Genomic DNA, 13,802 nt, shown 5'->3' on the forward strand with positions numbered 1-13,802 from the left:
AACCATGTTTTCTAAAGTGGGGTACAGATATTCCCAGCTGGACAATCCCACAGGGTACAGAAAGAAAGTATAATTAATCCCCTTCATAGACTTACTTTTATTTAGATATTTTAAATTTTTACATTTTTCCATAAACATATTAAGATGGTAGTATATTTGCATGTATATAAATAAATCAGACATTTCAAACAATTCACATAGATTGCCTTCTTAAATATTCACAATGATCCTATAAGGGTAGGTTCTGTGATTACTTCCCATGTACAGATAAGAAATAAGAGATACAGAGGTTAGGCAACCTATTCCAAATTCCATAACTTATAATGTCAGTGTTAGAATTGGCACTAAGCAGTCTAGCTCTAGGTGCCCAGTTTGTACCCTCTCTGCCTCCTTCATAAGTGTATATGTGTGAGTGTGACTGTGGCATGGTGGTACATAAAAAGGTTTTCATTGTTACAGAGCATCTATTAAACGAGTCTGAAAAACACTGTTTTAGAAGGTGGAAAATGTGTAAATAAAAAAAAATTGAAGCCTATAATGTTTGTGAGCACAGGAAAATTTTCCATCAGAAAGCAGCTGACCAGCTGGGCTCACGCCTGTAATCCCAGCACTTTAGGAGGCCGAAGCGGGCATATCACTTGAGGTCAGGAGTTTGAGACCAGGCTGGTCAACATGGCCAAGCCCCATCTTTATTAAAAATAAAAAAATTAGGTGGGTGTGGTGGCGTGTGCCTGTAGTTCCAGCTACTCAGGAGGCTGAGGCATGAGAATTGCTTGAACCCGGGAGGTGGAGGTTGCAGTGAGCCAAGATTGTGCCACTGCACTCCAGCCTGGGCAACAGAGGGACATTCTGAAAAAGAAAAAAGAAAAAAGAAAAAAGAAAAAAGAAAAAAAAAAACAAAAAAAACAGAAAGCAACAGACCTAGGCGCCCAAATCTACCATGACATGGGTTTGGACAAATCACCTAACTGCTCTGAGCCTTGGCTTGTCAATGTAGAATGAGAGTAGTAATCTCTTCCTTGAAGTTCTGTTAGGAGCAATAAGCTCTGTGTCTGGCCAATAATAATGGCACCTATTATTGTCATTCCAGGCTTAACTAGTCACTAGCAAACTCATCATTTTCATTCCCTGTGGGACCATATGTACCTGAGGACAGAATTCCTATCTATCTTCCTATTTCCTGCAAACTGAACTCAGTGCTTTTCTTTTGGGGAGTGGTTTCGGGCAGTATTCAACAAGTATCAATTTGGATATATTTCTATCAACTTCATGAGCAATATGCTCAGTTTTTCTTACTTAATATCAATCTTATTCAAGTGAAGAAACATATTTATTATAGTAAAATCTTACTATAAGACATATCACATCTTCCACAAATAAATAGCTATTTGATGGATACTTGAGTAAATCAAGAATGAATACAGTGGATGGATGGATGGATGATGGATGGATGGATGGATGGAATGATGCCTGTATGGACAGATTTAGAAAGAAAAAAAAAGGAAAGTTGGAAGGCAGGCTCAATTAATATTTTAAATTCACAGCTTCCACATTCAGGCACTTTGGAGAAATTCAGGATTTTCATCTCCATTTCCAACTACAAAATGGTCTATACAGTACAACAAATGTTTCCTTTAGAGATCAAAATAGTTTACAGTTATCCATATAAAAGCAGTTAAAGTTTATGTGTCAATCGATTTAGAACATACTTGTCTTAATGCAACTATAAATCTGTTAATATTCTGAACTTCTGAAAATGTCAATAGTCACATCAGTATTGACATATTCAAAAAAATAGTTTATAATTTTGAGATTCATTCAGTCTACAGATGGATTACCTAACTGTTTGCCATGACATGCTAACCTATCCTCAGGATAGGAGCAATAAATAAGCAGTAATATTCTATTGTACAGATGCCAGTTTCTCAATAGCCTATCAATCATCTGCTTCCTAGTCTTGATCTTGCAGTTTGTGGTGACATAAGTGCTGCTGTAATGCAACTTTTGCACCTACTCCTTTAGGGAAGGTGGAAATCACTGGGCTATTAGAGAAGCAGTCTACACAGTGACCTCTGATGCAAATTTGATGGGAGCCAGAAAGCATATTCTTAATTTTTTTTTCCCCCCTCAAGAGACAAAGTATTGCTATGTTGCCCAGTCTGGTTTCAAACTCCTGGCCTCAAGGGATCCTCCCATCTTGGCTTCCCAAAGTGTTGGGATTACAAACTTGAGCCACCACGTCCACTGCAGAAGGCATATTCTTTTTTTTTTTGGAGACAGAGTCTCACTCTGTTGCCCAGGCTGGAGTGCAATGGCACGATCTTGGCTCACTGCAAGCTCCACCTCCCGGGTTCCAGCAATTCTCCTGCCTCAGCTTCCCAACTAGCTGAGATTACAGTCACCTGCCACCACACCTGGCTACTTTTTGTATTTTTAGTAGAGATGGGGTGGGGTTTCACCATCCTGGCCAGGCTGGTCTCAAACTCCCAACCTCAGGCAACCTGCCTGCCTTGGCTTCCCAAAATGCTGGGATTAGAGGCATGAGCCACCATGCCCAGCTAGAAAGCATATTCTTTCTTCCCAAACAAAACATCAAATTTAGAGATTCATCTCTATATCTTTTTTATTTTGACACTACCTACACATACATTATGTATTCTTGACTTCAAGATTTTGAAAAACGCTAATGTTTTAAGGTTTATTTTATTAAATTTGTTTATATCTTTTTTTTTTTTTTTGGAGACAGAGTCTCACTCTGTTGCCCAGGCTGAAGTGCAAGGCGCAATCTCAGCTCACTGACACCTCTGCCTCCAGGGTTCAAGCGATTCTCCTGCCTCAGCCTCTCAAGTAGCTAGGACTATAGGCACATGCACCACCATGCCTGGCTAATTTTTTTTTGTATTTTAGTAGAGGGGGTTTCACCATGTTACCCAGGCTGGTCTTGAACTCCTGAGTTCAGGTAATCCACCCTCCTCGTGCCCCGAAGTGCTAGGATTACAGGCATGAGCCACCACACCTGGCCCATTGTAAAGTTTAACTGTATTACCTGAAGAACAGTAGCAAAGTGTTCTTCAAGGAAAACTGTGTACCTAAGATGAAGCTGTATTATACTTACAGATTAAATTGTTTGAGGAAATTGTTGTTCTGAGACACAATCACATCCAAAAACACTAGTCATGTGTCTCACTGCATTGATGAAGTCTAGCAACTGGACAAGTCTTCCTAGAGATGAAGATGCCTATTTAGTGCCTTTTCTTTAGGTTCTCCCAGCTAAGCTACCTGAGCTGACTTCTGTTTTTCAGTCTATCCATCTTGGGCAAAGAAAAAAAATAAAGATGTTGATACCGAAGTTGTAAATCCCATGCCATCTGGGCATGTTGCTAACAGTTCTCACCTTTGTCACATCAGGGTTTACAAGGCAATTTTTAGCATAATGTCACTTCAGCCTCTATTACCTGCTGTTTGGCATCTCACATTCTCTTTTTTCCATCCCAAGGGCTATGTTGTTATAATACATGAATGGCAGTGTACAAGACTTCCATTTCAAGAATATGTGCATAGCAGAGATATGGAAAGCTGAATCAAGACACAAAAGTCATTTGCTGATTAAACACTGGGGCAGACTCAAGCCTGTCTTCTACTCAGAATAAATTTTTATCAGCCATTGTTGAACAGAACTCATCTCTTTATTAACATGCATGTATATAATAACTTGATTAACCTATGAATTCCTGAGTGATTAATATTTATCATAAGGTACCCATGAACTAGTCTTATGACCTTACTGAAAACAGGGTAATTTTTCTTGTGTATATGAATGTCTAATGATTGTGTAGTGATATCAGCAACTGAATGGTAATTAACACGAACTCCCAGCTTTTCACATGACTGATAACTAGATTAATAATTATGCTGCAGGTGATGCATGTCCAGTCCTCTATTTCTGGCTTTTGATTTCCTAGTTTTCTAACAGATTTTGGGAGGCTAATTCCTCTTGCTTCATAGAGGTGCTGGATTGCTCTGCAGAGAAAGCAATGACTAGGAAGTGGCAGAAAATGACACAGAATGATGGGGAAGATAAGAACTTTCTCAGACGACAGCGGTCTGTTGCTGTGAGGTTACAGGGATTCCTAGGAAAATTCCTCATTGTCTCCCATCATAAAACACTTTTTTTGTTATAGTATCAAATAAATGGCAAATGCTCTTATGAAAATCTGCCCCGGCCGGGCGCGGTGGCTCAAGCCTGTAATCCCAGCACTTTGGGAGGCCGAGACGGGCGGATCACGAGGTCAGGAGTTTGAGACCATCCTGGCTAACACGGTGAAACCCCGTCTCTACTGAAAAAAATACAAAAAGCTAGCCGGGCGAGGTGGCTGGCGCCTGTAGTCCCAGCTACTCGGGAGGCTGAGGCAGGAGAATGGCGTAAACCCGGGAGGCGGAGCTTGCAGTGAGCTGAGATCCGGCCACTGCACTCCAGCCCGGGGGACAGAGCAAGACTCCGTCTCAAAAAAAAAAAAAAAAAGAAAGAAAATCTGCCCCAAGTTGCTGATACTATCTCATAAATTACATAGATAAATTAAGGAAATACGACTAACATATGCGGTTTCCACACTTTGGGATCCTTATTTAGGCCTTTTCCACATCTATCTTCCTAATCTAGTTGTGGAGAACATTTCTGGATTTTATCCCAAATAAGCAAAAGAAAGTTATAAACTTACTGCACTAAGAGGAGATTTTAACACAATTCTACTGTGAGTCAAAACATTTAGTTAACTCTGGGGATATTTCTTCTAATGTGATTTTAAGCATTGCCGATGTGTTAAACAATGGGCTGGAAAATTAAAACAAAACCATGAACTGTGCTGCCTCTGATTTTGAAACGTCAGAGCTTTTGGCTTAGGACAGTGTCACTTCTGCTGAGGACTCTGTGCCTTCTCATTTGGAGAACAGCAACAGGGTGCTGGTTTAGAGCATGCCATACTAGAAAGAACCCTGGTCATGAGTCAGAGCCTCCAGGTTCTAGTTTTACTTCTTCACAGCTCTGTGATTTTAGGTTGGCCGCCTCCTCTCTGAGGCACACTTTGCAAACTCCCAAAGTGTAGCCCTAAATAAAAGCTGGAGGGCTTTGCGCTGAAGCTTAGTTTCTGGCCTCGTGACTCACGTGCCATTTCTAAGCAGGAAGTCTGGGCTCAAGGCACTAGGCAATGGCTGGTTAAGAGCCCACGCTCTTAGCATCTCCAGGACTCAGCTTCCAGACTCTACTGTACATTGTCACTCATCTTCCTCCCCATACTTTTACCCAAAAAGAATCTCACTAGAAGGTAATTTCCACAAAGGACTAGAATACTGCTTGGCATCTAAGCAACACTCAATAGACAGAGGCTAATACTATTATGATTATTTTTATTTTATTTATTGTATTTTTTTTGAGACAGGGTCTCGCTCTGCTGCCCAGGCTGGAGTGCAGTGTTACGATCAGCTCACTGCAACCTCCATCGCCTGAGTTCAAGCGATCCTCCCACCTCAGCCTCCCAAGTAGCTGGGACTACAGGTGTGCATCACCATGTCCGTCTAATTTTTTGTATTTTGGGTAGAGGTGGGGTTTTACCATGTTGCCCAGGCTGGTCTTGAACTCCTGAGCTCAAGCAATCTGCCTGCCTTGGCCTCCCAAAGTGCTGGGATTACAGACATGAGCCATTGTGCCCAGCTGGTTATTATTATTATTATTATTACTGCCTTTCTTTGCTTACTGTGTTAGGCTGATATAAGAGGGAATACAACAGACAAATAAAATATGATTGCATCTTCAGTAATCATAAAAATAACAAATTTAAACATTTCTAACCACAGAGAAGGAACCAAGAAGAAATGTGAAGTGAATAAAGGTAACACAAAGTGTGGAAGACAGACAAGGGCAAGCACATGTCCTGTAGGGACTGTGCGACTTTGTGGGAAGAAAACCAAATGGGCCACAGTGCAGGCCATAAGTTCTCTGATTAATCCCTCATCGCTTGTACTGATACACCCTGGAGTGACAACTTCAGCTGCTCTCTGACCTGGCTCACACTCTCTACTGAATTAAAGGCCATGAGTCAAAAAGGTGATGAAGCAGGGCTGATACCAGCTGCTGTGGACAGAGTTTACTCTGATCTGTCAATGCCCGCACCTGTCTGGTTGGCACCCAGGGCATTTTGGCTATTAAATGATTATATCTCCACAAAATTTCCAGTGAACTGTCAAAAAGCACGTATAACTGGCCAAATTTTAAAAAACGTATTCCTTACATGAATGTGTTCATTTCTTCAACCAATATTCACTGTTTGTTACAAATCAGCCTTGTACTAGACTCTTGGGTGCAAACACCAACATAGGCCTGTCCTCAAGAAGCTCATAAGCCAGTGTGTTAAGACAGTGGATGTGAACTGTGAATACCTCAGCATTACAGACACTTGGATCAACGAGCACCACATTTTTTAGCATCTAAGTCTGCACAATCTGGAACTGAGGGAAGCATGCTTTTGGTCAATGTTATTTGCTCTCCTATGCATGCTCTGGGTTCTTATGGGTACATGTCTGACATCTGCGAAGATTTCTTCCCACCTTCACCTATTTGACTTCCACTGTCATCGCAACCTAGTGTTTTAAAAATGAAAGGACTCGGCTGGGCGCGGTGGCTCACGCCTGTAATCCTAGCACTTTGGGAGGCGGAGGCAGGCAGATCACCTGAGGTCTGGAATTTGAGACCAGGCTGACCAACATGGAGAAACCTCGTCTCTACTAAAAATACAAAATTAGCCGGGTATGGTGGTGCATGCCTGTAATCACATCTACTCTGGAGGCTGAGACAGGAGAATGGCTTGAACCCGGGAGGTGGAGGTTGCTGTGAGCCGAGATTGCACCATTGCACTCCTGCCTGGGCAACAAGATTGAAACTTTGAAACTCCATCTCAAAAAAAAAAAAAAAAAAAAAGAAAGGACTACCTTTGAAAGTCACCAAAGGCAGAGAAAAATCAGGATATCATTACTTAGGATAGGTGTGATGGGCTAACAGTTCTCCAATTTTATAACATTTGAATAGATTTATCTTTTGGGACATGCTTCATCCAACAGCTTACTAAGACATGTTCAATGTGTGCATACTTAGCCAACCAAAAAGTTCCTCCTTTCTAATCAGTGAATGTATCTAATCATAATAACACTTAAAGAAAACCACTCAGTTGGAATTTTAAATTGGGTCAACACCTATAAAACTGATCACAACCAAGACTATCCAGCAATTATTTTATGTCCATTTGAGACAATATAAATTTAAATTATTTTGATACTTCCTTCCTAGATATAGTTTTAGCAATTATTTATTTCTGTCTAATATATCTCCCTCTGTTTTCTTATAATAAAACACTTCCTTTGGAAACTGCTTTTTTCTCATTCCAGTGCTTGTCAGTAGGTGGACTGACTCAAGTCCTCAGCTTCAGGGCTCCCATAAATAAGGCTGACTCTAAAAGAATCAGGAGCCACAGAGAGATAGGGTGTCTGCTTCATTAGGATATTTAGCATTAAGGATCACAGAGCTTAGAGCTGTCAGAGGCCACCTTTGCCCCTACAAGGAATATACATGGGAATGGAGGCAATATTGAGACAAGTGGAATCAAGAAATATAGGGAAAAATGGATGGTTTATGAAACTGGTTCAATCCCTGAATCCAACAAATTGGGTTTTCAGGGAGCAGACCCCTAAATAGAGTTTGGAATATAAGCTTTTAATCAATGATCAAAACCCATAAAGGAAAACCTAGGATTCAACTGGGAAGAGAAAGAAACTGAACTGTGATGTGGTCCAACAAAGACATGGTCATCCTGACAGGAAGCTGTGGATTCAATCAGAAATGACCAGTGTTGGTCAGAAATGGCTGACCCTTCATATCCCAGCCTTGCTCAGTCACTAGATGTGGGCTTCCTCAAGAGGGGTGTGACTATGGGCAAGTGTCTCTCTACAGCTGGGGCAGACCAGGAAGGAGTGAGAGCTGGTGGCCATCCACTAACCCCACACCCCATGGTGAGACAGCATGTCTTTCTCGATGGCGTATGTCTTTGTAAAACTACACAGTGCTACTAGAAGCCATTTGATCATCCCAGTTATGTGAGCCTGCAAACTCCCAATTTTTGGTCAAGATAGTTTGACTTCTGTTACTTTGTTTGCAATCAAGAAGCTCTACGCTTCTCTTGAAAGTTAAAGTTCTTCTGAAACATCAAGATTCCAGCAATTATGAACACCCTTGAAATAAATTGGAGAACACAATTTAAACCCACAGCAGATCACATGATGGCTGGCAATCCTATTTGTTAATCAAGTTCCAAGTCTGCAGTCCCCAGATGGTTCACAAATTTCAAGTGGCCAGATCCTGAAGATGGGAGATATCTGTCTTATTGGGCTGAGGGTTTGTGATCAAAACTGACAACTCATTGGGTGGAAACGACTGTAATTTGTATAGCACAGAACAAATAAATTCCAGCATGTTTTCCTTTGAATAAGTTTTACTATAATGACAAGTAGACTTCTCAGTTTTGCTTCTGGTCAGAAAGATCCACTCTAACTTGTTTATCTCCCAGTAATTCTCATCCTCTCAATAACAAAATGTGTGTTTCTCTGAGAACAGTGATTTATTCATTAATAATGCCCTCTTTGTTCCTGCAAGTGACCAAGTTTGCAATAGAGAGCACGATAGGAAAATCAAACCAGCACTCTAGGCTCATACTGGAGAGATAATCAAATTATTTTCATATGTGCTGAAGTTCATTTTTACTCTGGGTCACTATCTTGGTAAGGTTCTGAATTTCTAGTAATATTTCAATTTATACCAATATAGCATAAAATTTGCACTTCCAATGCTCCAATGTAAATGATGTGAATATACACACATATCATTTATATATATATATATATATATATATATATATAAAATACATATATAAAGAGGCTTATTGGCACATACTAATAAGCTTGTGTGTATGAGAGAGAGAGAGAGAGAGAGAGAGAGAGAGAGAGAGAGAGAAAGAGAGGCAGACAAACAGCAAAGATCCAATTTGACATGGCATAAGACTAAAAAGCAAATGATAATGGTGTAATGACAAAGCATTGTTTAGCACCATTAGGTAACTGAAGTGAATGTGATCTCTCTTGTCTTTAAAACCCCAAAAGTCAATGAGTCAATTGTTTAGAAACTTCTCTGGATGGACTATTTTCTGTAGAGTTCCTCATATTCCAACTCAGCTGACAGAATCTAATGCCCAAGTTATCAAGTTTCTCAGAGTAATTTACAGATGCAATAACGGTACATGCGCTGCAGGCCTTGCCCTGAACCTTAATAAATATGAAAAGCAGAAACAGAGCATGACTTACCTCCAGAGTGTGGTGGGGGGCCGCAGAGCAGCACAACTCCCTGGCCTTCACGCACAGACACTGTACTCCTCATTTTGGTTTTAAAATTTTCAAGATCTGATTTGAAAACAAAACAAAACTGAATTTCAGAAAGGCCAATTAAATGACAAATTTTACACCAAGACCTTCCTTTCTCTTAGAAAACAATTTTATTTTTTGCTTTTTTTCTTTAAAAATGTTTATTTTTATTTACTTAGAATTTCACCCTTTATTTTAGATTCAGGAGGTACACGTACATGTTTGTTATGTGGTTATATTGTGTAATGCTGAGGTTTGGGGTATGATTGATCTTATCACCCAGGTAGTGAGTACGGAACCCAGTACGTAGTTTTCTAATCCTTGCCCCTCTCCCTTCCTCCCCACTCTAGTCGTCCCCAGGGTCCATTGTTGCCATCTTTACAGTCATAAGTACCTAATATTTATCTTTCACTTATAAGTAAGAACATACAGTATTTGGGTTTCTGTTCTTGCATGGAAAACAATTTTAAAATCTCTTTCCAAGAACCTAGAGAGAAAACTACTTGCTTTGAGGTAGAAAAGCTGATTTCTTTATTAAAACTTCTAGAAATTCAGCAATACAATATAAATGTATACCCACTGATCCCACGTTGCTGAAATAGTGTCAAAAATGGCATAAACTATCCAAAGGCAAAGTGTATATCAGAATGAACCAACCAGATAATATAATTCAAAAAAGGAAATGAAATATCCTAAATCAAAAATATACATAAATACGACTTTCACATTCACCAGTGATTCACCATGTTATGAATACGTTCAGCTTTAACTTGTAAAAATGGCCAACTATTCATGAATTTCCCTCCTAAAATATTCTATCATAAATAACCTAAATAGATTTTATTCTACCTACAATTATTTTTATTTACAAAAATATGTGAAAATATTCAGTTTCTGAGTACAAGTCCTATTTTTCCCATATTGTGAAGGGCTCTGTAGAAGATATATTGTCACTGGAAATTACCAAGTACGTAGAATTCAAAGGATAACAGTAATTTAAATCAGCATATTCCCTTTTATTTGTAGCTGCTAAAAATAATTATAAGTATCCAAAGAATTTTTCAAGTGTTTAAAAAAGTTAAAAAAATAGCAATCAAGGGCAAATACTATTTTGATTACCAGTGGTTATTTTTAGAGAACATTTAATTTCTTCCAATGGCAATCCAGTACAGCAAATACTGATTCATTCTTTCCAACTTAAATTCCAGGAGAGAGAAAATTCTGTTGATTTCGTTTTTAAAAATGCTTTAGTCTATAGAGAAAGAGGAAGAAAGACCTGTTTCTCTAAACTCTGACTTACAAAAAAAAATGCTTGTAAATTACACAGTTAATATACTCTATGGTGTCACTTTCTGTATCAGAACAATTGCACTGTCAGTTTCTGAAAGAATATACTGATTTCACAGCTCTTAAGGGCTTATATAAATTGCCTAAGTGGTGTCTATACAGAGTGAAACAGTAGATGTATTTTAGAATACAACTTGGAGAGTTTCAACTTTTCTTTGAAAAATATATAAAGCAAAATAATTACCTTCAAATTGATAAAACCAGAACCTGTAGACATTTAAGGATATTCTAAGGACTATATAGCAGTATATCAGAGAGAAATAAGAGGGCCTATGTGCCTCATAATATTGTTACTGAAAAGTAGTATTAAATTGCGAAGTTTTAAATATGGAGTAAAATGATTCAGCAAAACTCTCTTGTGTGTGCCCATAAAGGAGAAAAAAACAGTTGATGGACTTATTTTAACCACAGGCTATCCAGCAGAAATTATGCAATAACAGAGTATTGTAAAATCTGTAACTAATATGCAACATTCTCAAAACATTAAGCCTCTGGAATGTAACTAACTGAGTTAGAATTGCAAAACTGAACCATCCAAATGTTTACCAATGGCTAAATGGGGCAGTACATCATATCAGAATGTAGTCATACATGGAATTTCCAAAGATTATTTTTTGATGATCAAGTATGTATCATCATTGCTGACTTCCTGTCCAATTCCTAGTTATCTTCTGCCATATATTATTTCACGGTGTGGAAGTTTTCTATCACTGATTTTAGCTAGAATATGCAAAAAAGTATAGAATAGTTCTATGGAAACCAGTAATGTCTCCTCCAAAGGTAAAATCTCTTTTGCCTAAGCACAAATATAGCTGGCACAGATCTGCCCATTGGTCTAGATACATGCATTGATACTCTTTCTGCAGTGCATGAGTGCACGGAATATTGTTCTGGATATCTGATATGGCCAGTTCATGGACGTAGCATCAGGAAACAAAGAAAAATAACTTAATCATAATGGCACATTTTAAGTGGCACTTTGCTGAAAAGGGGGTAAGTATACAGAGGACTGCGTAGTTAATCTACAGGTGTAACCAAGGCTTTAACAAGCAGAACCCGGCCAAGTAGACGGACAGTAGCAGTAGCAGTCAGAGGGCCAGGGTGGGCATTTTTCTGAGGCAGATGGAGCAACATAGATGTATAAGAACATATATGTTACAGTCAAGGTATAGCAAGACTTTTCTCCTTTTTTTGCAACACTAGGAACTACGGGAAAAGAGTAGTGTCAATGTCTAATAAGTTTCAGATCATTGAAATATCTAGTGCAAGATTACACGTGCCACTCAAATGTAAGTCAAGCTATATATAGCCCAATTTTGAACTTCAAAAACAAACTAAGATGATAAAGAACACCTACAAGTAACTACAACTAACATCATATTTAATGGTGAAAGACCGAGTGCTTCCCCCCCAGAATCAGAAATACAAGGGAATTAAGCAGATCACAGGTTACAATTTGTACATACTAAAAATAAACATGTAAAAACTGAAATTAAAAACTCAAAACCACTCACAATTGTTCCAAATAAAATAAAATACTCAGGTAAATTACATATAACAAAACATGCAAAAGATCTGTATACTGAAAATTACAAAATGCTAATGAAAAAGAAAAAAAATGGAAAGGCTTAAATAAATGCAGACACATACTATGTACATGGATTGTCAGATTCAACATAATTGCTGTTCTTCCCAAATTAATACACTGTTATATGCTGCAAAACGACATTTCGCTCAATGGTGGCCCACATATATGGCCAGACCATTTTTACAACAATGGCATCATAGCCATCATGACATAGTAGTGAAATATATTACTCCTGTATTTGTGGTGATGGTGTAAAAAACCTACTATGCTGCCCGTCACATAAAAGTCTTGCATATACAATTATGTATAGCATATAATACTTGAGAATGATACCAAACAATTGTTAAGGGTTTATGTATTTACTATGCTATAATTTTTTTGTTATTTTAGAATATATTACTTCTACAAATTAAAAAAAAAAAAAAAGGTTAACCATAAAACAGCCTGAGGTAGGCCCTTCAGGAGTTTTTTGGAAGGAGGCATTGTCATTATATGAGATGACCGCTCCATGCATGTTATTGTCCCTGAAGATCTTCCAGTGGGATAAGATGTGGAGGTGGAAAACAGTGATATTGATGATCCTGACCCTGTGTAGGCCTAGGTTAACATGTGTGTTTTTAAATGTTTTTGGCAAAAACACTTAAAAAAAAAAACAAAATTAAAAAGCTTATAGAATAAGTGTATAAGAAAACAGTTTAGTAAAGCTTTACAATGTGTGTTTTAAGCTAAGTGTTATTATGGGTCAAAATTTATAAAACATTAAAAAGTTTATAAATACAAAAGTTACAGTAAGCCAAGAGTAATTTATTACTGAAACATATTTTTATAAATTCAGTGTAGCCTAAGTGTACAGTGTTTATGAAGTCTATAGTAATGTACAGTAACGTCCTAGGCCTTCACATTCACTCACCACTCACTCACCAATTCACCCACAACAGCCTCCAGTTCTGCAAGCTCCATTCATGGTAAGTGTTCAGTATAGATATGCCATTTCCTGTCTTTTATATTGTACTGTACCTTTTCTATGCTTAGATATGTTCAGAAACACAAATATTCACCACTATGTCACAGTTGCCTACAGTATTAAGTAAAGTGATCTGCTGTACAGGTCTGTAGCCTAGCAGCAATAGTCTATACTATACAGCCTAGGTATGTAGTAGGTTATGCCATCTGAGTATGGTAAGTACATACTATGATGTTTGATGAAATCACCTAATGATGCATTTCTCAGTACATATCCCTGTCGTTAAGTGACACATGAGTGTATAATTTTAATATAATTCTGATCAAAATACCAGCATGGTTTTCGGTTTGTTCTTTTTCTTTTGTAGATAAAGACAAGCTTATTCTAAAATTTATATGCAAAGACACAGGACTTAAAATGCCTAAAACAATCTAGACTAAAAACAAA

At 38.2% G+C, this 13,802-nt stretch overlaps 1 protein-coding gene across 1 annotated transcript in view; it reads right to left on the bottom strand.

Moving 5' to 3' along the window:
* CNTN3 (contactin 3) overlaps positions 1–13,802 on the bottom strand; it is a 340,550-nt gene that overhangs the window by 151,577 nt on the left and 175,171 nt on the right. The window contains exon 5 of the mRNA XM_033210477.1: positions 9,400–9,495. Coding sequence (XP_033066368.1) covers positions 9,400–9,495 — 96 coding nt within the window. The remainder of the gene's footprint in view (positions 1–9,399; positions 9,496–13,802) is intronic.

Source organism: Trachypithecus francoisi, unplaced genomic scaffold, assembly GCF_009764315.1.
Source record: "Trachypithecus francoisi isolate TF-2019V2 unplaced genomic scaffold, Tfra_2.0 Lachesis_group0, whole genome shotgun sequence".
Classification (NCBI taxonomy): domain Eukaryota; kingdom Metazoa; phylum Chordata; class Mammalia; order Primates; family Cercopithecidae; genus Trachypithecus; species Trachypithecus francoisi.